Source organism: Aptenodytes forsteri, unplaced genomic scaffold, assembly GCF_000699145.1.
Source record: "Aptenodytes forsteri isolate BGI_AS27 unplaced genomic scaffold, ASM69914v1 Scaffold193, whole genome shotgun sequence".
In the NCBI taxonomy this organism is placed as follows: domain Eukaryota; kingdom Metazoa; phylum Chordata; class Aves; order Sphenisciformes; family Spheniscidae; genus Aptenodytes; species Aptenodytes forsteri.
In genome coordinates, this window is record NW_008795405.1 from 4,654,761 (window position 1) to 4,676,960 (window position 22,200).

A 22,200-nucleotide genomic window follows, 5' to 3' on the forward strand; every position below is an offset into this window, starting at 1 on the left:
TTCTCCGAAGTAACAAGTGATAGGACGAGAGGAAATGGCCTCAAGTTGCGCTGGGGGAGGTTTAGATTGGACGGGAGGAAAAATTTCTCAACTGAAAGAGTGGTGAAACATTGGAACAGGCTGCCCAGGGAAGTGGTGGAGTCCCCATCCCTGGAGGTATTTAAAAGACGTGTAGATGAGGCGCTTAGGGACGTGGTTTAGTGGGCATGGTGGTGTTGGGTTGACGGTTGGACTCGATGATCTTAGAGGTCTCTTCCAACCTTAACGATTCTATGATTCTAGTTAATTTAGTTAATGGCGGTACATGTAGTGTACCTTTCTTCTGGAGTTTTCACCAGCATCACCACCATCTGCATAACTGGGGTTATGCTTAAAACAGAGGGCTGATGGTTTCTGTTTCAACTGACAAGTTTGTTTCAATAAGAAGTAAAAATATAATAGGGAAGGGGAACAAGCTGTATCAAATGATGTAAAAGACACTCAGTGTGGAAATTCTTCCTGTGTGATTACTCTGAGAGGCACTATACTCATATAATGACTTCAGTGTATAGACACACAACTTTCGTCTTCAAGGTGCTTCTTTAGAAGCAGGCAAATGCATGTGGAACGGAGCAGTAGGTTGATAAGGGTGGGGAAAAGAGTCCTCTCTCATGCCAGAGCTGTATCTTTTGTGTTTAAGCCAAGAAATTATATTTCACAGTCCAGTCCAAAACTCTTGCAAATCTCAAGGGTTACACTGAATAGTTTGGAAAAGACTTGCCAGTTGATCCTTTACCACATCAAGATGAAAGGAGCACTGTTCTACTGGGAAAGGAAAGAAACAGAAAAGCAAGTGACTCTGTGTGCATACGTAATCAATAAACAACCAATCTAGATTCCCAGAGATGAAATTTTATTTATTTATTTAGATCCTAAATAGTATGTAATTTCTTCAGGCCAAGAAATAAATTGAAAGGATTTAGAAGGATTTGTTTATCAGCAGAACACCACGTAGCATTACATTCCTTCTGCTTTTGGGAAGGTATATTGAAGTTGGGTTAAGCTGCTGTGGTTCAGTACTTCTCTTTCCCCTGTCAGGGTGCCTTGAACAACAGACGGATTAATCCTCCCCACTTCCCTTTCTCCCCTCTTTGCCCTCCCTCCCTTTCTCTCTCTGCTCACACCCCTCGCAACATCATCACCCTTCCCACTGCCAGCAGACGGAAACAAAAGTCAGAAACATGTTTTTCCCCCATTGTCTTTGTACAGCTTAGGCGCAGAACAAAGTCCCTGAAATGTGGCATCAAACCTGGTCAAGAAAAGTCAGGCTTTACAGTCTTAATGAACTATTGATTCTATTGAGACAGGCTTTTGGTTTTCAAAGGACTAATTCAGCTTTCAAGGCTCTTTTTAAACATGACTGCCCATGACTCTGGATTGACACACAATTGGGGGGATTATTTTTTGCTTTCTCTTACTTAACTGGCCAGTTACTTAATCTCTTGCCTGCCATAGTAATGGACAAATAGCTGATTTTGTTAAGGGGTAGCTCTCTCATGATCCCTACTTAATGATATAATTTGACAACAAGTCAGCTTTTGTGTCTAGCCAGGAACACGCAGCCAGGAAATGCACTTTTTCTGGGCTACTGTTGAAGGGTACATGCCTGCTGGTTACCTACCAGCTCCCAGCCAGTCAGGGTCCTGGGAACACAAGGATGGATTTGTTCCCATGGTCTGGACAGGTCTACAACAGTGATATCTTCTTGCTCCGAGTACAACTAGCTGAAAGGCTTTGCTGGATAGCTTTACCGCCTGCTTTGGAATGACAGAGAGAAATGCATAATGATGTGTGTATACTACATAGTGATGAAGAGGATGCAAATACCAAATTGATTTAGAGTTAATTAGATTGGACTGAAGATAGATGGGGTGGGTTCTTCCCCACTAGGGCATATACACTAATGGTATTCACACCTGAATGGCTTGGGCAACTGCTTAATCTCAGTACTGGTGGTTTCTGGTATTTCTTTGGGGAGACTTCTCCATAGTTAATAAAGATCACTATTGAGATTTGTCTTGCTGAAAGTCATCCTAAATTTTTTTTGGCTTAATTTTATCCACTACTTTTTTGAAGCACCCTAAATGGTTCATCTTCCTTCCTGATGTTTATTACACCCTTGTGACACCTGTAGACATTTATCATACCTTTAGTCCTTGTTAAGTCAAGCTCTGGTGTTTAGTTTTGCTAAGCCTGTCTTATTCATACATCTTTCCATTTCTTTCATCTTTTCAGTGGCTCTTCTCTGAATTGCCTCCAATTACTCTTAAATCTTTTGGCATTGAATTGTCCAAAACTAAACGTAATGAGCTATGCTCTCTTGCTGTAAATTGTTGTAGCCTGGTTGAAATCAATGCCAATTTAAACCAACAGAGGATTTGGCCCTCTTGTTTTTGTTTTCACCTCAAATGAGCTATATGAAGAAAAATTAATAGTTTCACGTTCTTTGATGCGTTGCCTCTGCAGAGGCAGACACAACCTCAGCATCAGTATGTGGGGGTCCAAAGGGCATATTTTTGTGGCTGTGGCTGTGCCGTGATAAGAAAATACAAGTTGTACTATCCAGTGCTAATGAGTTGGAGAGTATTAATACCCTTCCAGCACTCTCCTTAAAAGTTTATACAGTCCCAAATTGCAGCTTCTTTTATAATACCTCATTATGATTTTCACAACATTTCTAATATTTTCCCATTTGTATGCAGGTTCTTTCTATCTGTATGTAGTAGCTTGGATTTGTCCAGGCTGAGTCTCTCAGGTCTGCTATACTGTAATGAGCTCCAGGGTATTTTGCAAATAAAGATTAAATAGAAAGTGAGAAACAAATATAAGGTGTAGAAAGGACAGATGAAGGATTCCCATTTAATTGGAGTAGTGTGAACAGAATACAAGTTCTTTAAAAAGCCCAGTTATCAAAGTACAAAAGGTTGAGGTATTCAAGCTAGAAATGACACCTAATGAGACAGACACTTCCTCTGCTATCTTCTTTTGGCAAGGCAGCAAATGTCTTGAGCCTGTTCTTTGCCAAGAAACATCTTGGTTTCTGGAAGACAGAACAGCATCACTAACATTTTGCCATTCTGGGGGAGCATTTGTACTGTATGCTGTTATGCATGGAAGTCAGTACATTGTCCGTATTCCATAATAAATTTGAGATATTTAGAAAATACAGCAGTATGGGAGCAGTGGAGGGAGTCAAATGGTCGGATTTAAGAAAAGTTTGTTGAGTTTCAGCTCTGTACATTTTAGGTGTGAAAGGCAAATGCACTGCTTAGATTAATACAACTGTATTTCTCCACTGTTGGGAAGATATTTGTGCCTGGCATTTTGTGGTGGTCATATTTCAAGAAGGATTGTAAATTGCGGTTCCTTGGTGGCAAAGAGATTTACACTTCTCTTGCAACAAAGCATTAAGTGTTGCTTTCAAATAACGGTGTTGAATTGGAAGTAATGTGTTCAGTGTGCAGAAGAGTTTCAAGCAAAGGGCAAGTAGGAAAACTGAATCCTACTTTACTGGGTGAAGCAACTGCCAAGTATGTACTTCTGGAGGAATTTGTCTGGGGTTTGAATTTATGGGTCCTTGTCTTTTCTGTCCCACTAGAAGTGAGAACTCCATCATTCTTGGGTGCGTTATTTATAATTTCATAAAGCTGTTCTGTGACAGGACTTATTTTACCCAGCATGCTTAATCTTTCTCAAATAATGGTGCACCCAAAGAGCAAGGTGTCAAAAAACTTTGCGGTGGGAAAAGGAAGATTCAGCACCTGTCATTTTGTGTAGAACAAAGGAGCAAAGGTTGTGGATCTGACACATAAATTAGGGCTTTGGGTGTTTGGAAGGATTGGACAGGAATGGAGTCATCCTGAGCAGCTCTTGCCACACCATCTCAACTCTCCTTGTGCTTTACATCCCACACCAGTATGTACAGGGTAATGAACAAAGATGTGGAACCATCACCGTGGCAAGATTGAAGAGGCCTTTAGAGTGAATAATTAGGAGGAGGTGATTACAGAACTAATAATTCATGGAAAGGAATGGGGAGCCAATTCAGTGAAATTGAAAGAATTTGAAGGTAAATATGCCCATAAATCCTCCGGGGTGGACTCAGAGTTTAGCACTTTCTCCTACCCTGGTTTTATTCCAAGGCAATTTCATTAAACACTAGAGAGAGGGAGAGAAAAAATAATAATATAAATGCCATAAAAAATCTTTCAGAGGAAGGAATAAAAAGGGTTCCTGCCAGAGAGAGATTTTATTGAAAGTTATTATAATACCTATCTTTAGTTTTATGGCCTTTAATACAGGGCCAAGTAATTTCAAAGCTGGGATTCTTTAAAAATGAAATACATATTTTAAAATGGTATAGTATGAATTATTATTTTTAATATAGAATTTAGCTAATATATGGAATAGAAAAATATTTTCTCTCTCATGTTCTTACCAATGAAAACACAAACATTGTTTCCATCATAGCATACAGAGAAGTTTCTTTACTATCATGTTGCCTGTACATAAGAATGTTTAGCATTTACCATCTCCAGATCATTGGGCAGACACTAAAGAATTAATCCGTTTACCTCCCCAATGGGGGAGCCCCATTTCAAAAATGGGGAAAGGAAATCAGAAATGGAATAGCTAGTTTTGCTTACTGCCTCACAGTGAGACATTTCTGATGAGAAGAAATGATGGTGGAGAGATTTCTGGTGTCGCTGCTCACTAGCCTCTCCTGTCTTGGAGAAGGCTAGTGAGCTTGTGGAAGCAGCAAGTTTAATAATCATCCAGTGAAAATTGTCAGCTCCAGGAGGGTTTTGAAAGGTACAGGTTCTAGTTACAAGAAGTTATGGTCTTCTGGAGGTTTCCTCGACTCTGTCTCTGTGGTCAGGAATTTGCTGCTGTTTCTCACTGAAATAGCTTTATTCCTCTGGGATGATTCAGATGTTGGTATCTGAGCGGAAGGTGCATGGAAAACCAATATGTGATGGAACTAGAAAATCAGTGATGAGTTGTGATGGAAAGTACTGAGATTAAAAATACAAGATAGGAAATGGCAAGACAGATTAGTGTACTTATCTTTTCTGTGGTTTCTAGAGATCTTGTTAATGACCTTGACTTCAGTCTAACACCACTTCTGGAGGTTTTTCTCTTTTTCTAACCCTCATTTTTATACATACAAAATCAGCAGCATGGGATAAACAGCAATCACAGAGCAAGAAAAACTGGAATATCAGGGGAAATAGGATGCAGTGGAGATGGGGAGAAAAGGACAGATATTAATTGATAGAATCAAGTGTGGAACCAGTTGTGAAAAAGTGCAGATACAGGTCAGAGTTGGCAGGGTTGGTGAGTACTGCACATCACACATTTGCATTTTGTCTGAGTCTGGCCGACTGTGCCCTTTTCTGTTCAGAACCAAGACAAGCTGCAAGAGGATTTTATAGAACGAAATCTAGAACATGTATCTAAGAGTGCAGCATAAATATGTTGCATGTGCTGTCCTTAAGCTGCTTATTAGATGGGAAATTGATCAAGAGCCAGGCTTCATGACTTTTTAGCTCCTGCTCAGAACTCATCTTGGCTTCAAAATTCTTCATCCCCCAATGTTCAGGATCAGTCACGCACAAGAGTGGCTGGGAGGCCACAGAGGCTTACCTCGCCCAGCGCCCTGCTGCTGGCCCTGGCCATGCATGGGGCCTTGGGGAGAGAGTCCTGAACAGGACAATGCAAATAGTGATACTTCTTTGGTCTTCAGTGTCTGTGGCACAGGAACTTCCCAAGCTAGGTATGGGGTATTTAATAGCTCTGAATGGATGTTTTTACCTTTAATTTGGCCGTCACATCCAAAATGCATCTAAACCTTTATTATTACCTACCAGTATCCTGTTGCAAGTTCCCCAGTTTAAAAAAAAAAACAAAAACAAAACAAAAAAAAATCCCCAACATTGTGTAAATAAATATCACCTGTTTTTTTCTGGGCATGCTACCTTTCTGGTTTCATATGATGCCCCTAATAAGCAAGAGGGGAAAAAAAGAGTTATAAAGGAACTCCTTATTCTTTACAAATACTGAATCACATTGTCAATTCAATTGAATCTGATTCCAAGTTAATGTTGTATGAAGCCCTTTGATATGAGCAAGTAAGTGGGTAAGTGGATAGGTATAGCAGTTGATAAGTGACAACCACACAGTTATAATTTTTATGTTTATTTCCTACTTGAAGTAAACCATCACTATTCTTCTGTGAGACCCTACATGTGAATTGTCAGATCTTCAACTAGGAGCAAAATCCACATGCTCTAAATTCAACCTGGAAATCAAAACCAATTGCCAGGGTCTTAGCACTGTCTGAGGAAGGTCTTCTAGTAGTGATGGATGATTTATTCTTTATTCATAGTGCTATCCTTAACACTCTTTTACAGATGCTTTAGACAACTGTAATATACATCTCCAGTTTCACTAGCTACATTTCACCTACTTAAATTTCTTGCAGTATAGTTTTGTTGACTTATTGTGCTAAATTACTTTACAGTGGTGCAATTAAAAACTAATATCTTTCTACCCAGGGACAGCTGCATTTCACTGTTGGAGGATATGATCACTGTTTGTATAAGTTATAAAGTGATTTGGTATCCTTCGGGATAAATAATGCTTTATAAAATATATGTGACAGGACCAGAAGAATTTTAGAAAGTAAATTTATATTTTGTGCATTCCTCCTTTCTTGACCTCTCACTGAACAAACTTTTAAAGACATTTTGTTTTAAGAGAGAAGTCACCAGGATTTCAAGTGTTCTTCTGTTTTCTATGACTGAAAGAAGATGCTAAAAACCTGACTTTAGCATGTAAGGCAGGAAATTGCTTTGTACATGTTCCCTCCAGTTCCTTTTAATCTTGCCTCCCCATTGAGGCAAGGTTATGAAGGTATTTAATGAAAGTATTTAAGCATGGGACTACTGCAAGATTGCATCCTACAAAACATTGCCAAATGGCAATGCCAGGGTAAGACTGAGTAACACGTATGATAGGGATTCCCTTACTTCATGGCTGTTTTTTTACAGATACTCTATTTTTAGAATTTTTATTTACAGTCGACCAATCCTATTTTTCTTTCTTGGCTCACTCTAAGCCACTGAAATCAAGAGTGAAGGAATGTCAGGTTCAATCTGATCTTTATGACTGACTGCTCAGTTCTGGTTTTTTCCTTAGCTCAAATACAGAGAGGGGGAGAGCAAGGACCTTCTGGCAGGGGACAGAGGGACTTGCTAGCGCTAGGACCACAGGAGGCTAAAGAAAAGACTGAGACCTCAGAACACTTATGCAAAGAGAAGAGAGAACATGCAGCATGTTGGAGACAGCCATAGCAGACATAGGAATGTAAAGGAGACCTTATTTAAAGCTGGAGAGTCTTTTTCAGGAATAAGGTTTTGGAAGGCTTGTCATGATGTGAGATTCCCAGGAATATTCACCTGAAGTACTAAAGTACAGTGTACTGAAGTACAGCCACCCTGCTCCTGAGGAGCTGAGATTTCAGCAATGCTTCCTGCCTGGTGAGGAACATTTTAGTTGGTTTGTTTCAGGAGTCATCCCACTGATCCTACTGCTCAGCAGAATAGGCAGCTCTCTGCAAGGAAAAGTTGTTAAGGGAGACAATTTCAGCAGAAGCCATGGTCTGAGCCAATGCTGCGCTGCTGAGCTGGGGTAATTTTGTACTGTGTGCAGGAACGTTACAACCTGTGTCCAGAGGCTGCCACAGACTCTCCCTAATGGTCTGCATTACTAATTCAACTAATTGCAGCAATTACAGGCAGGAGATGCTGCTGGGAAGAGACACCAGTACACTTCTCTCTAACGTGCTGCAGTACATGCCGCTCATTAATTAGACCAGCAGCAAAAAGGAAAAAAAAAAAAAAAAAAAAAAGAAATAAAATATCACCAGCTGGAAATGCAAAGGAATGTGCTGAAACCTGTAAGGGACGTGAACAGTCACAGTTTGGTTTAAGCCTTTCAGAACCAGACTTTCCAGCCTGTCAGTCCAGTCACAGCCACGTCCCTGTTCACTTGGCAAGCAAGCAGGTGAGGTTGCATGAATGACACATGCAGCAGTTCTTCACCGTGCAACAAATGGGTTGCACAGATATTTACTATCTGGGTAAATACAAAGGATTCCCAGCCCAAGAGGTGCATTAGCAGAGCAGGAATTACTTTTACCTCAGAGTGATGCATCTAGCAACACAGCGAAGTGTACAGGTAGCTGCCTGGGTGATGCATATTGTCTGAGTCTATCTTGTATGTTTTTCTTTGCAGAAAGCATGTTCAGCCTGAACGTGCCTCATATGGTAAGTCTCTCAGTAGGTGCCTTCTGGCTGGCCCTACATCGTATTGGTATTTATCGAGGAGCCCAGCATGTTCCAACCGGACACATCTACTTTGGCTGTCGGAGGATGGTTTGCCAGCCAAGCAGGTGTCGTAGCCTGCTGTACTTGTTGTGTTCAATAGCACAGTGCGATCCGCCTGCTAACCTAAGCAGCCTGGCAGGCACACCGCACCTGTGCACACCTGAAATATTCAACAGCACAGGATAAGCACTATTCGTCCGACAGGGGACTCCAGCTTCACGGAGGGCACAAATTCGCAGGCATATCTGGAATGCTTGGTACAAGTTAAATATTTTAAAAGTTACAATTCTGAAATATTTTTTTTTCTAGGATACTTGGCTGCCTCTTAACAGCCTCTTGACTTGCAAGTATCTTATATTTTCTTTCCTCTGTTCTTTTTCCTTCGTTCCTTTCCTTCACATGCCAGACAACGGATGACATCGTTTCATCAGCTGAATGTTCCAGTGATGATGAAGATTTCATTGACTGTGAGCCCAGTACAGGTAAGTCAGGTCAGTCTTGTTTTGCTTGCTTTCTGATTTCATTTGCAAAAAAGCAATGCATACATATATTTATATGTGTGTGGATGTATACATATATAATTGTATATGTATATATGTGTGTGTATATGTGTATATATATACACTTATGTATATATACACTGTATATAAAATAAAAATTATACAGCCAAGCATCAGATCCCATGGACTTGGCAACAGCAAAATGCAGATGTGTAGTCATTATTTGGTTAATATAAAGTTGTTTGCATGGAAAGCCAAACTTCCTGAAAGTGATCCCAGCTAATTAATGGTTCACATGTTTGTAGCAGTTACTTCACTGACACAGTGGGTATAATTGTAATATATGTGTGTGTATATGTGTATATATATACACTTATGTATATATACACTGTATATAAAATAAAAATTATACAGCCAAGCATCAGATCCCATGGACTTGGCAACAGCAAAATGCAGATGTGTAGTCATTATTTGGTTAATATAAAGTTGTTTGCATGGAAAGCCAAACTTCCTGAAAGTGATCCCAGCTAATTAATGGTTCACATGTTTGTAGCAGTTACTTCACTGACACAGTGGGAAAGCAAAAATATCAATGTGGCATGTGACGAATTATAAAAATTTATGAAGTGGGGAGGGTGAATGTTTGAAAAACAGAAGAGAAATAAAAGTGAAGCAATAATGGGTTATTAGCATTGTTTAATCTTTGTTAATTGCTCTGAAGATGGACTGTAAAAGGATACATTTGTCCATGGGATTTTGAATACAGTTAACATGGTAATGTGTTTGTACTAATTTTGTTTCCTGTGAGCCCAAAGAAATTGGGGAGCACCAAAACATAGTTCTAACATAACAAAATTAGTCGTAATTCTTGCCCTGTTATCTGCAGTGATGCTTCAAAATGTATCCATTAAAGAGTCAGAAGGACTGGCCATGTGGAACTGACTCAACTTCTCCCTTTCAGATACATTTTGATAAATTGATGGCTTTTCTTTCTGGTGAGATATATGATGTGATATCCAGCAGGCAACTGCAGTCTATTTTATTTCTTACAGGCTTTTTCAAGTCTTCTTTTTTGAGGCTTGCCATGAGTTAAGCATTTCTATAATAGAGAACAGACATCATCGAATTTCTGTGTACATTTAAAAGAAAAAGAGGAAGTTTGGTTAGAATTTTTTGTCCTTAAAAGTGAAACATATAAATAGTTTAGGGGTTTTTTTGTTTTGCTTTGTTTTGTTTGGTTTTGCTTTGTTTTATTGGGGATGATTTTTTTTTCTTTTAAAAAATCCCAAGAAAGCATTATAAATGTTCTGTTTCTAGTTTCCTGAAGCCGTTTGATTAATACAATAATAACATTAAAATTCACCCAAGGCTAGTGCTTTCATATTTCTTTTCAGTTCGTCATGCTGTACCCGCATTTTTTGGTAGAACTTGGTCCTGCAGTAACCTGAGATTGGCGTTGCCTTGTAGCTGGGAACTTCCACCCGTACTCTTGACTTCCCTGTGGTGGCAGGGAAGGCAGTGACACAACAACTGATGCTAACAGATAGCTCAGCTTACTCCCATCTCTTTTTTCACAGATCTATATGAGTTTTTCAACTCCCCACCTGGCAGAAAAACAGTCCAAATAATACTAGATTGTGAAGCATAAACAGTGTGGGTACTGGGATTTTAAATAAAGGTAGTAATGAAATGCCAGCACAGTGATTATCATGCAAGTGAGACATGAGATTAATAGGACCATGCTAAAAGGACTAATATACCACGACTGATACGCAAGTGAATGGATAGGAATCATTTCATTAAAGCTTCACTAACATTTCAAGACTTCATTTTGTTTTTTATTCTGATTGCCACGTATTTCAATTAAAGGAGGAAACGAGATCTTGATCAGACTCCTTCTCTTGTACATTATTGTCATTTATGTTTCAACGCAGAAATCACAATTACTTCAATGGCTAGAAATTGTCATAACAATGTTTTCAGCTTGTGCTGCCAGTGGAAAAATCAAAGTTTGAGGAGAAATTTGGTAAAACAGGATGTTTAGCATGAAATTTCAGACTGCTTTAGAGCAACATTTCCAGACTAAAAATAACTCTCTCCTGTTAGAAACCTAATGCTACAAACAGGTACAAACTGGATTTGTAAAAATGACTTGCCTTTGAAAATCCTGCTAAGCGTTACAGTCGGCAGCTATAAGTGCCTACAGACATTTGAATATCTGCTGTGTAAAATAATATGATTCGCTGAAAATCTGCTGAAGGTACTCTCCTAAACTACTAGACATTCTTGAAAATTCACCCAGTATCTTTTGTTGCACCTTACTCCTCCTCCAGGATGGTGATCCACATGAGCCACTGAAATCTGAATCTTTTCTTGGGAATTACTGTGGCATTGAGAACAAAAGTTAGCCTGATCATATGTTAAAAAAGTCTCCCAGATGGTCCTTGCTGATGAAATTTACACTTCCAGATTTGAGTTTTCCTGCTCTCCGAGGCACTGGTGTACAAAGTCGCCAGAAGGAGGAGGATATGCAGGTCCTTTTTTCCTCCAAAAGCATAAACTTAGCTCATTTCATCATAATAAGAAGGAAAAGTAGCAGGTTTATGGTGCTCCTCATTCAGGTTTCTTTGTCTATCTTATTGTCTCCATTCCCAGTGCATCCAGGGAACGTAGAACAGTGTCTGCAATACAGACAGTATCAAAGCACTCACGCAGCCCATTCTGCTCTGGAGCACTAAAGCAATCTGAGCCGGCTTATCAAAATCCAGTGGTGCTGGCTTGGCTGAGCAGATATGTTTGCCTTTACACTTCACCAGCCAACTCAGGATTCTGGCCATACGCCAAGATCTGGTACTTAAATATATACATGATGATTAACGATGAAGATCCGGATTAACTTGCTTGTATTTTCTATTGTATGGGTTTGGACTTTTTTAAATTTAATTTTTTGTTTTTAATTGGGCCCATCTGAAGTTGCTTCATCCTGTTCTGTTAGCAGGTCAGTGTATTTTACGCTGCCTTCTGGCTTGCCTGATCCCTTTTGCAGCAAATTGAAAACTGAACAACCTAACCCAGCACAGGCTCCTTTTTGTTGCTCTGATAATGTGTAGCTTTTAAAGCTCTTGAGTTTCTGCCAAACATCAGGACTTAGCCTTCCATCACCCTCAGTGCCATGGTCCAGTAATGCAAAGGTTACTGGACTCACTGCTACAGCTGTGAGATATGATATAGATCACTATGAACTTGCTGTGCAATAACCAAGACAAGGGCAGCAGAGAATGTTGCCCGGCAAATCAAAAGCTTTCAGATTTCATATGGGTCAGAATCAAATCCCAAGATCTAAATATATTACTTTGGTCTTGGTGCTGGATTAGAGGCAGTACCCTACAGAGTCCTTTTGAAGACTTTGGTTTTGGTGTACTCAAAGATTAGTTCAAAAGACAGAAAATCATGTCCTCTTTGAAGCTAAATATTGTATGAGAACCATTTGTAAGGTCTTATTGCCATTTAATTCTGATTGTCTGTTGAATCCAAGACCTGAATCTCAGTAAGCATACGATCTGCATCTGGATACTTGCATCTCTTTAAAAGAAGATGGTGTAAAGGCAGTTTCCTTGCTCTGCTCCCCTCAGGATTTTCCTGGCTAGCTTGAGACACTTGCTGTAGCAGGCTGGCTACCACTCTGTACCCCTCTTCCAAAAGTGATTTCTGTTGGGATTTCTGTAGATCCCCTTGTTTAGAAGCTAGGAGCTGTCACAGGACCTGTCCTGACCGAGGTAGCCTGCAGGCATCCCCCGTAGACACATATGTATGCATGAGGAATTATTTTAACAAGTGGTGGCAATGACAGCTGTGAATCCAAAACCCATCTGTATTTTACATAATGAAAATAAGCCATTGCACGTTCAGGGATAAAAAAATACTTGCTATTCATCTTATTGCAGACAAGCCTAGATACCCTTAGATCTCTAGATCTCCCAGAATGGCTTACTGTAAATGATACAGAGGGCATAAAACTGTTCATCTGCCCTGAAGAAACATTTACTTACAGTTGAGAGCAGTCCCTCTCTTATCACTATGTATGGAAATGTCGCTTGTCCCAGTACAGGTTCGGAAACCTGGTTTCTGCGCCAGAAACGCAAGGCTTTTCTCTGGTATGAGTACAGGACTCTCTTCTGGCCTGTTCCGGGGAGATCTGGGGCTCAAATATTCAAGTTCCTCAAAGCTGAAGCCAGGGTCCCGAGCCTGTGCTTTTGAACACAGCCCTCTGGTGGAGTTTGGTCACTCACTCAGCTGCACTCAGAGAATGAAAGGTTTGTAAGGGAAATATCTTTACTCCTAACTAGGAAGCACTGAGCCATCGTGAAGAAAGAAAGCGTTTATCACTTTCCAGTCAAATGAGGAGCACCCCTACAATCTGATCTTACTGAGACTTCAAAGCCCTGAGGATTATAGTTATGCTTTCCTGACAGCAGCTGCTGCTGTCTCCTCATACTATTGCCTTTGTTCCCGTTAAGCATGTCCATTAGTGCAGTGCTCTGGCACCGGGCAGGCTGGATGCTGGTGGCTGGGCAGCTGATTGGGATCATAGCCCAAGCTGCTCATTGCACTAGTCAAAACAGTAAGACCCAAACACTCACCTGTTAGCCTGAATCCCATAATGCAACCTCTCGAAATGGTCTGTCGGGCTTAATCCTAGCTCCCTGGCTTGACACAGCCCGTGTTTCTTCCCTGGTGCAGTTGCCAGCTCTCCCTTCCTATCAGCCCAACAATTTCCTAGGTATTTTTTTTCCAGAGAAATTTGTTCTGTGTTTCCCAAAAGGCTTCATATTCCATAAGGTTGGTATTGTGTAATCAGACTGGTAAGCCTTTCACATGAGGGACTGGAGACAGCAATAGAGATGCCAAAATCTACAGTTCGTTGTACTGGAAGTTACACAGTGCTTTGTAGCATATACCCATACACAGGAGACACATGTCCTACTGGTATGGTGTCTGTATCTATAATTTACTGGTCTGTACTCATCCACTTCAGGCTCCTGATTTATGGGCTAGGACAATCAAGCTTGCACCCATGTAAGCTGGGTGGAAGCTACCTGCAGGCTGCCCGAGTCAGAGATTTTTTTTCAGAAAACAAGCAGAATCTCTCTTCCAAGGGCCTACAAGCAGCCAGCATAGTACAAAAAGCAGTATGCTGGAAGTGAAGAAACCTTGACTGAAGAAACCAAGAGGAGTGCTGATTTGGTTCTTGTCCTCCATGAACTACATCAACCTTCTTGAAGTACCCAGGGAATTTTCTTTGCTCTCCTCAGAGAAACATCCCCCACAAATCCAGTTACCCTCAGTCTCTCCCTCTGTCAAGCAGGAGTTTTGCTCCATTTCTCATGCTGTGAACAAGAAGTGGCCTTTAACGTTGGGCGTGTGCCTCAGAGTACACGGAGAAGTAGGCTTCCCATCTCACAGGCTGAATACCGTACAGACCTGAAGGAGGGGGATTGATCCGCCGCACTTCCCAGGATATAATAGCATCACTTGTTTGATGGAATTTCCTAGCTACAGTCTTATGGCCAAAACAAAACCAAACAAACAAGTTTTACTAATCAATCATGCAGATGACTTACAGGAACTTTTGTTTTCTTTTTTTATATTAGGAATTTATACTGAGTTTGGTTTTCAGCATATTGGTCTTTTTTCTTATGTAAGCTCCAAAGGCGCCACCCCTGAGGATATTTTATCTATATATGCGCTATCTATACAGTGTGCATATATATCTATATGTGTATATGCTAAAGTAATAAATGACCAATATCAGCAGTAGCCCCTATCATCCAGTCACATGTTTACACAGAAATTCATGCCTTCATCTAACCCTGGCATCCGCTGGCGTGGACAGATGCATGATATTGTTATTTCTTGGTGAACAAAGCACGTTAATTTCTTTTTTGTTAGAGTTTTTTCTTTCTTCCTTTTATTTATTTGTTTACTTTTAATTGATAGTTTCATTTACCAATTAGCCTTGGGGTAGGGTGGGGCAGGGAGAATAAAAAAATTATACAGGTATATCCATCGATATATACACACATACTCCGTGTATATATAGATAGATATATACATTGTATATATTTGAAGAACATTTTCTGTCGTTTCACCTCATCTTGTGCCGCATGAATTTTTGGTGGTTGATATTTTAGTTTGTTTTATATTTCTTTCCCTTTTTTTTTTTTTTGGCTCGTAATGGTGCCATACTGCTATTTTTTAATTTTTAAAATCATTGCTGTACTTTTCAATTTATATTTTTGGAGTTCTTCCAACAAAATAATGGTTTAATCATCTCAAGAAAGAGATATAGATCTGCAAACCAATAAAGGCAACAAAATCTTTTCTTGCCATCCTTAAGAAATCCACATTTTCAGACATCCCAAGAAAGTTGTGTGTAAAAGAATGAAGATTCTTATCCCTCCTTTCTTTTTATTTTCTCTGCTCCCTACCTTTTTTAAACTTCTGCAAAGTCTCTATCCTGTCTTTTCCCTTTTCCCTTTTTTTTCAATTGAGTTCAGAGAAAAAACACCCAGAAGGAAAAAAAGACTCCCCTTTTCCCCTGCGTTCTCCCAGGAACAATTCTTCCAACAAAGAAAGCCCTACAAACCGCAGATGGCATAAAAAGAATTTTATTGCAATGCAGAGTATCTGTCATATCTTTATTTCTGGGTCAGTGCAAGATCATTTTTGTGGCATGCTGTAGTTTAGCTGATTTAACTAACCATGGCCTTCATTAACCGGTGCATGGGCTGTGATGACGCCATCTTGTGTTTCATCAGAGCTACGCATTCAGGCTAACCGAGCAAGTCTGTAGTGTATGATTTGGGGGGATATCGTTTCAATTTTAATTTTTAGTTGTATTATAATTTCTTCTTTTTGGAAGAGTTATGCCAGTACCATCGGCTGCTTCTGGCAGCCTCAGCGTTCTGTATCTACTTTATTTTATGGGTTTTTTTGCTCTTTTTTATTGCTCAGTAGCAATCTTATGTCTTGTCTGTGTCCATCTGTCTTGTCAGTGTGTGTTGGAGTCCATTGGTCCGGTGTTGTTATGTGATTCTGTTCTCTGTTCGTAAGCTGGTGTTCAGCTCCCTGCCGCTCTGTCGTCCCTCTTCCCCTCCCCTCCTTCCCTCTCCACCTGCCCAAGGGGGGTCCACAAAGGGGCACCAAGCTTTGAATGATGTTCTGAGTGTCACCTCGAGGCTTCAGGCTGGAAGTTGCAAGGTGTCCGTGCAGCTTCTTAAGAAAGACAAAGTTTGCAGCTGGAAAGTTTTCAAACTGTGTTATCATTTCACTCCTAGAAATGGTTTCCTGGCATAATGCTAAAATGACTTCTTACACAGATTTTTAGGAGATTTGTATGTGCATGCTGACATCTTAGAGTAAGAACAACTGTTATTTGTGCTGTAGGTGCCAAGAAACGCTACACAGGGTGCAGGCTGTATGTTAAATGGAAAGTATATAGGCCCTTTTATGAAAGGCAGTCTTGGGAAGGGATATCACTGTGCACGTGCAACTGAAATGATGTCTGTGTGAATGTATTTCTAAAATGCACAGTTCATAGTTCATTTGTAGTTAGGAGACAAAAATGTAGGATGTACTTAAGATTTTGAGAATGGTGCATCTTCGCTCTATGGGGTCAGTCTTCTGTCTGTCACTATGTGATGTCTACTCTTTACTGATACTGGTAAAAACTGTCTTGCTGATGTTTACTTGTATAACTTGAACACAATTCTGGAAATACATCTGGAGTGTCTTCTGCCATATGCATCATAAATGTGCAATAATGCTTAAGGCAGAAGAAAACAAGTGGAGTTTTCAGGTGTCTGCTTAGACTTTAAACGCTATTTAGAAAAAACATCCTTCGGCTTGTACAGTGGCGCATTCCCCAGTATCCTTAATTCCGTTCCCACTGAATGAACTAGCCATGTTAGTGGCACTGAAGGCCTCAGTGCATTAGGATACATCGGATGGCATCAGTGGATCAGCTCAAGTTAGTGGAGGAAGAGGCAGCCAGTTTCTGTGCAGATAATGTTCAGGACATCACAAAAAGCATGCCTTTAGCCTAGCTAAAATCCCAGTTGTTTTGCAGGAATTAGTTTGTTCTGCAGGGAAGATGAGATGATGAAATCTGTGAACTTTCCTCACAAAAGCACAATATAAGGCTTACCTGTTTAAGCAGAGAGTTACGAGAAGAGGGAAGTGATGGGGTATGTTCAGATCTCCAACACAGAATGATTTAATTTAATTATTTCATTTAATTTATCCAAGATACGGTTCCTGTATTTGCAGGGGGATAAAAAGAAGATAGCTTTTCTTTCGCCGATAAGAACCAATGATCTTATGCTCAGTTCAGTTTTCTTAATTCATGTGTGATCTGAGAAACATTACTGAGTGCTATCAACTATAGCAAAACCAAATCAATATTTAAAGCATTCTCAGTTCAGATTTTAGATCTCTGTGTGTTTTTCACAACTATTAATTCCTATCAGATCTAAAGCTTTTTCTTGGGAATTGTGTAAATAAAGCAACTGCTTTTTTAATTATAATATAATCAACAAGCTCATGGTTTTGTGTAATACTGCCCTCTGTCAGATAGACCAGACCAGTCCTGTTATGAGGCTAACAGCAAAAGAAAAAAAATTTTTAGCTCGAGTGGCAGGTGTTACTGGAGCAGAACAATTGGAGTTTTAGCACCCTGCATCATGAAGTTCAGGGTAACCTTCATATTGGAGTACTGTGATGAGTAAATCAAGTGTCCAGTTGCCAGGACAGTAACCTCCAGGCTGTGGCGGAGCTGCTGTGTCCTGCTGAATGGTTGCTTTTGTTCACCTTATGTAGCCTCTGTGATGCCTGCGACTAGCCCTCTGCTGCAGGGAGTGAGAGGCTCACTCAAGCGCAGGAGGTGCCGTGGAAGGTCCCGTTGTGCTCCGTTTTACCCCACTAAGTGTATATATGGATTTCTGGCACTCGAAATAGTTTGTACTTGTGTTTTCTGTCTCAGGGCAGGCTGCTGGCTTCAGCTCTCGTGACATTTGTCACTGAGCAAGGGGGACAGCTGAGGGTTGAGTTGTTAAAGCCAAGGATAAAAAGCCTGAACTCCAGTGTGCTGCTCCCAGCTCTGCTGTTGATTCCTTCTGTGACTGTGCATCTATATTGCTCATTTGCCTACCTGGAAGGCAGGGTAAATGAAATACTTCTTAGCTAAATGAGGTGGAGACAAAGGGAAAGAAGGAGATTTAATTAATATTTTAATGGACTTTGATATTCAGGTGCAAATTGCTGCGCAATACACCAAAATGTTACTGTACTGCTAACTACCAAAAATGCACAAACAAACTATGTCACTGTTAAGGTTTAGTACTAAGTGCTACCTTCACTTGCCGTGGCAAGTAACATTATTGTGTATTTTTATGAAGTAGGTACAACTCCTAATCTGTTAATGCAGAGGGAAGCCAAATATTTTCATGTCAGGGACATTGGCGTGGTATCATTTTCATTAAATATCACTTTTTCTTCTAGAGTTAACACATGCAATGGTATGAAACATGCTCAGGCTACATAAATCAATACGAGTGGACTACAATATGCAGATCTTTTATACCAGCATTTCCATCACTTGAACTTGCATCCTGATCAGAATTTTGCTTCAAAAACTTCAGTTTCTCCAGCCTGACTTAGCTGGTGTAAGTTTCCCTGGTTTTGCATTTAAGATCAAGAGGAGATCAGGATCAGACCCACAGTCTGGCTACCTTGCCCTTGCTGCTTTCCAGTCTTTTTTTAAAGCATGTTCTCTAAACTCGAAGCCACGTGCACTGTCACATTCTGGCAATCCCTCTAGTGCTGTGCCTATGTTATCAAGCTGACACATGTCTAAAATACTAAGATGTGATATTTTCAACCTGCTGGGACTTGCTTTTTGTCCCTGATAGCTTTGATTTTCAGCTTCATAAAATATATGGGAAAGAAAGAAAGAAAAAATAGCCAATGACACATTCAGTGGAAGAGAAGAGCTAGCACATGACTCAGGAACAGATTTTGCATCAAAGGCAAATGTATGTAAATTGGACCCTTAAATGTCTATAGCAACTGATTAGTTAGCTTTAAACAAGAAGAAACTCTCTGATTTCTGGAAGATATATAATATCTGTTAGAGAGAAAACCTGTTGAGCATTTACAGATACTAGGGACAGAAATACACTTTTGCTCCTAAAGGGTTTTATTATATATTTCTTTTGGTCATCATGCCTAGACCTGAAGGTGCCTTCTGTATTAGAAACCCGAAGGTACTGATGTTCACATGAACTACAACACCTGGAATGATACCTTGGTAGAGCAGGATTCTACTTCCGTTTTCAACCCAAGTAGATCATAAGATACCAAAACTTATAATCATGTCAAAGGGGTTATCACCTTACCTTCATTCTGCCTTTCTATTTCAGTTCCAATTTATTAATCACAAGAGCTAGAAATTAGTGCTTTATCCCAACTGTTAGCAGCTGGGAATCTTGGATCCTGAGTGATATGAAGTGTTAACACTTACCTTAAATGCTGTCTGAGGAGCAGGAGAGAAAGATCATACCAGTTTTGAAAGTAGGGACAGAAGCAAAAAAAATAATTAGACTGACTTGATTTGAAATCTCAAATGTCCACTAATTCGACAACATATTTTCTTCTGCATTTTCATTGTGCTAATAAATACATTATTAAAACCTTACAAAAGAGCCACACTCAAGGATTCATTTCTCTACTGCTGAGTCTCATAAAAACTGAAGTTTTTTGGTCCCATGGGGGGGTATTATAAGGATCATCGGCTCCTCTTTTGGCATTCAAGAGGAACTACAACTGTTTTACAGACAAACATATAAAATCTCAAAATTCGCTTCTTTTAGAGCAACAAGAAAAATCCAACACTTGTCTCTTCCCCAATAAATGTCAGAGGCATCAAAAAGGGGAAAAAAGTTGTTCTGTCTTTGCAGGAGAGCAGAAGTGCAAAGCAATTTTGATCTTAATTTTTTTTTTTTTTAATGGGTGTCAGTAATTCTTTTTTTCCCTGGTACTGAAACCAGTATGACTGATTTGAGATACTAGTTTTAGGGACTACTCATTTTCACTACTGAAATCTTGAGAACTTCATAACTTTTATATCTGACAGACAAAAAGAGCAAAAATAGCCCTGTAATTAGTTCAGGGTATTTTCTGGGGTATCAAAATATAATTTTAATTTCTTCTTCTCACTCTTCTTAATGAAGCAACAAGTCTACTATGGAGTGCCTGGAGATCTCGATTTCCCCTAGAATCTCTGGTTCTTCTTTATGCTGATTCTTTTAGTGTTGAAACATGGATCATTAATATATTGCAAAGCATGTGCGCGCACACTCTCTCTGTATACATGTGTGCATATTTATACACCTGTTAATGCTATGTTTATGTTCTGGCTAAAAGAGCATTTTGGCGAACTGAAATAGAGGAGTAGAATAAACTTGTTTAGGAGCTTTACAAGCAAATGTGGAACAAATAGATTGAATCTTGCCTTATCCTCTTTCTCATACTACTGTTCAGTTCTGTGAATTCAAGTCTTTGGCTTTTGTATAACTCTGAAAGCAGCTAGTACATCCCAGCATTTTGAGGAAGGTGTTTTGTGAGTGCAGGCAAGAGTGACTCTTGGGTTTGAGATCTGGGCATAATCTGAAACAGAGGACCTCCGGCTGCATCTGAACTCGCAGCAGGGAGGTGCCTTTGGCAAGGTTCTGAATGACTTATCACTTCCAGGGAATTAGAGACTCTCAGAGAGCTGTGGGGAGGATTAAAGAGGGTTTGACAGCCAAAGAGAAAGTCAAGGGACTTGGCAGTGTAGCAGGAGTATGTATGTATCTGAAGAAAAAAAAGAGTACTTTTTTGTACAGTAGATTGGACATACTACCAGCTCTGCCCTTAGTCCAGTGGTTGATGGTAGCCTTCCCACGGACAAGACGCTGCAACATGCCCCAGACAGCAGTAGAGTGAGCATTGAGCACAAAATTATGAACGAATTTTGAGCTTTATTTTCTGATAAGATAACTGAGGGGTTTTCAGGTTTGCCTGAAATCCTTTACTTCACGTTCTTAAACATGCCATATAAGCCCAAAGGGAACACAGAGATCAGAAAGGTAGTTGAAAGTATTTGGGCCCTAGTTCTTTTTTGGTAAAAAGTGAAGATTTGGTGTTTGCAAAGTACTGTGGGGACTCCATCTAGTTACCTCTGAACTATCTGTGTCAAATTCAAAACAAGAAAATGTTTTATGACTCCTAAAATGCAAATTTCAACGTTTGTTGTAAAATGCCTTTTCATTTTGAAATTGATGGGGTTTATTTAAATTAAAAAATTAAAAGTTCACATTCTAATAAAGTATCTTGTTATGAAACAAACTAAACAAGTTTCATAGTTGTAAGTATTGTGTGAGGATTTCACTACACTTGTCTCTTTTTTTTATTTCTGAAAATATGACTAGTAACCTTCACCTTTAACTAACTTGGGAGATTTTTACTACTCCTTTTCAGTTTTTCAACTTCCTTTCTCCCCTGTTAGGTTCTCCTGAATGTTATACCGTACTTTTCCACGTAGGAAAAATCTGTCACTAGCTCTGTACCAATGTGTTAGAAGAATATAACCTTTGATTACATTTATCAAAGGAGCTGGGCCAGTACATTTCAGCATCTTCAGTTGTTTCATTCGTAGCTTTTCATTATATTTTGAATAGCAATGGTAAAAGTCCATCCCTGAAGCTGTGTGATCTTTCCCACATATGCTGTTTTCCATATCTATCACTTTTCCCTTGGAAAGGAAAAGCAAACAAAAATTATTTTGGAGAGAGAGGGAAAGAAATCTTCACTAAGGCGATATTTTTAGAAACAGCTGGTAAAACAAACTGCAAATGTTGTGCCTGGAGCAGCTCTATTCTAATAACAGGATTGTTTAAAGATTAAAGCAGTCATTTGTGTGTCTAGCTCACTCTGTTAGTAGTAATTCTTCCTCCATACGGGAGTAGTAGGGAAACCTGGTGCGGTAGTTATTTTCCTTCTTACCTCCTCTGAAAAGGTATTTACACAGTTCTCTGCTGAAGAATGAGCATTCCGGTAGTGCTTTCTACAGCAAACGCAAAGTGATGGCACAGGAAAAATGAATCTCAGTCATCTATACCTCGTTAACTATTGAACTAGTAGATTCATTATTCTTTCAGTGATTCCCCCCCCCC

At 39.8% G+C, this 22,200-nt stretch overlaps 1 protein-coding gene across 16 annotated transcripts in view; it reads left to right on the forward strand.

The window, feature by feature from the left end:
- Positions 1–22,200, forward strand: part of NRXN3 (neurexin 3) — a 1,034,251-nt gene that overhangs the window by 981,795 nt on the left and 30,256 nt on the right. For 8 of the 16 annotated variants that reach the window (XM_009280739.2, XM_019472459.1, XM_009280741.2 and 5 more), the window contains one exon: positions 8,836–8,920. In XM_009280739.2, the coding sequence (XP_009279014.1) occupies positions 8,836–8,920 (85 nt within the window). The remainder of the gene's footprint in view (positions 1–8,835; positions 8,921–22,200) is intronic. The other 8 variants (XM_019472456.1, XM_019472458.1, XM_019472457.1 and 5 more) reach the window with 1 other exon arrangement.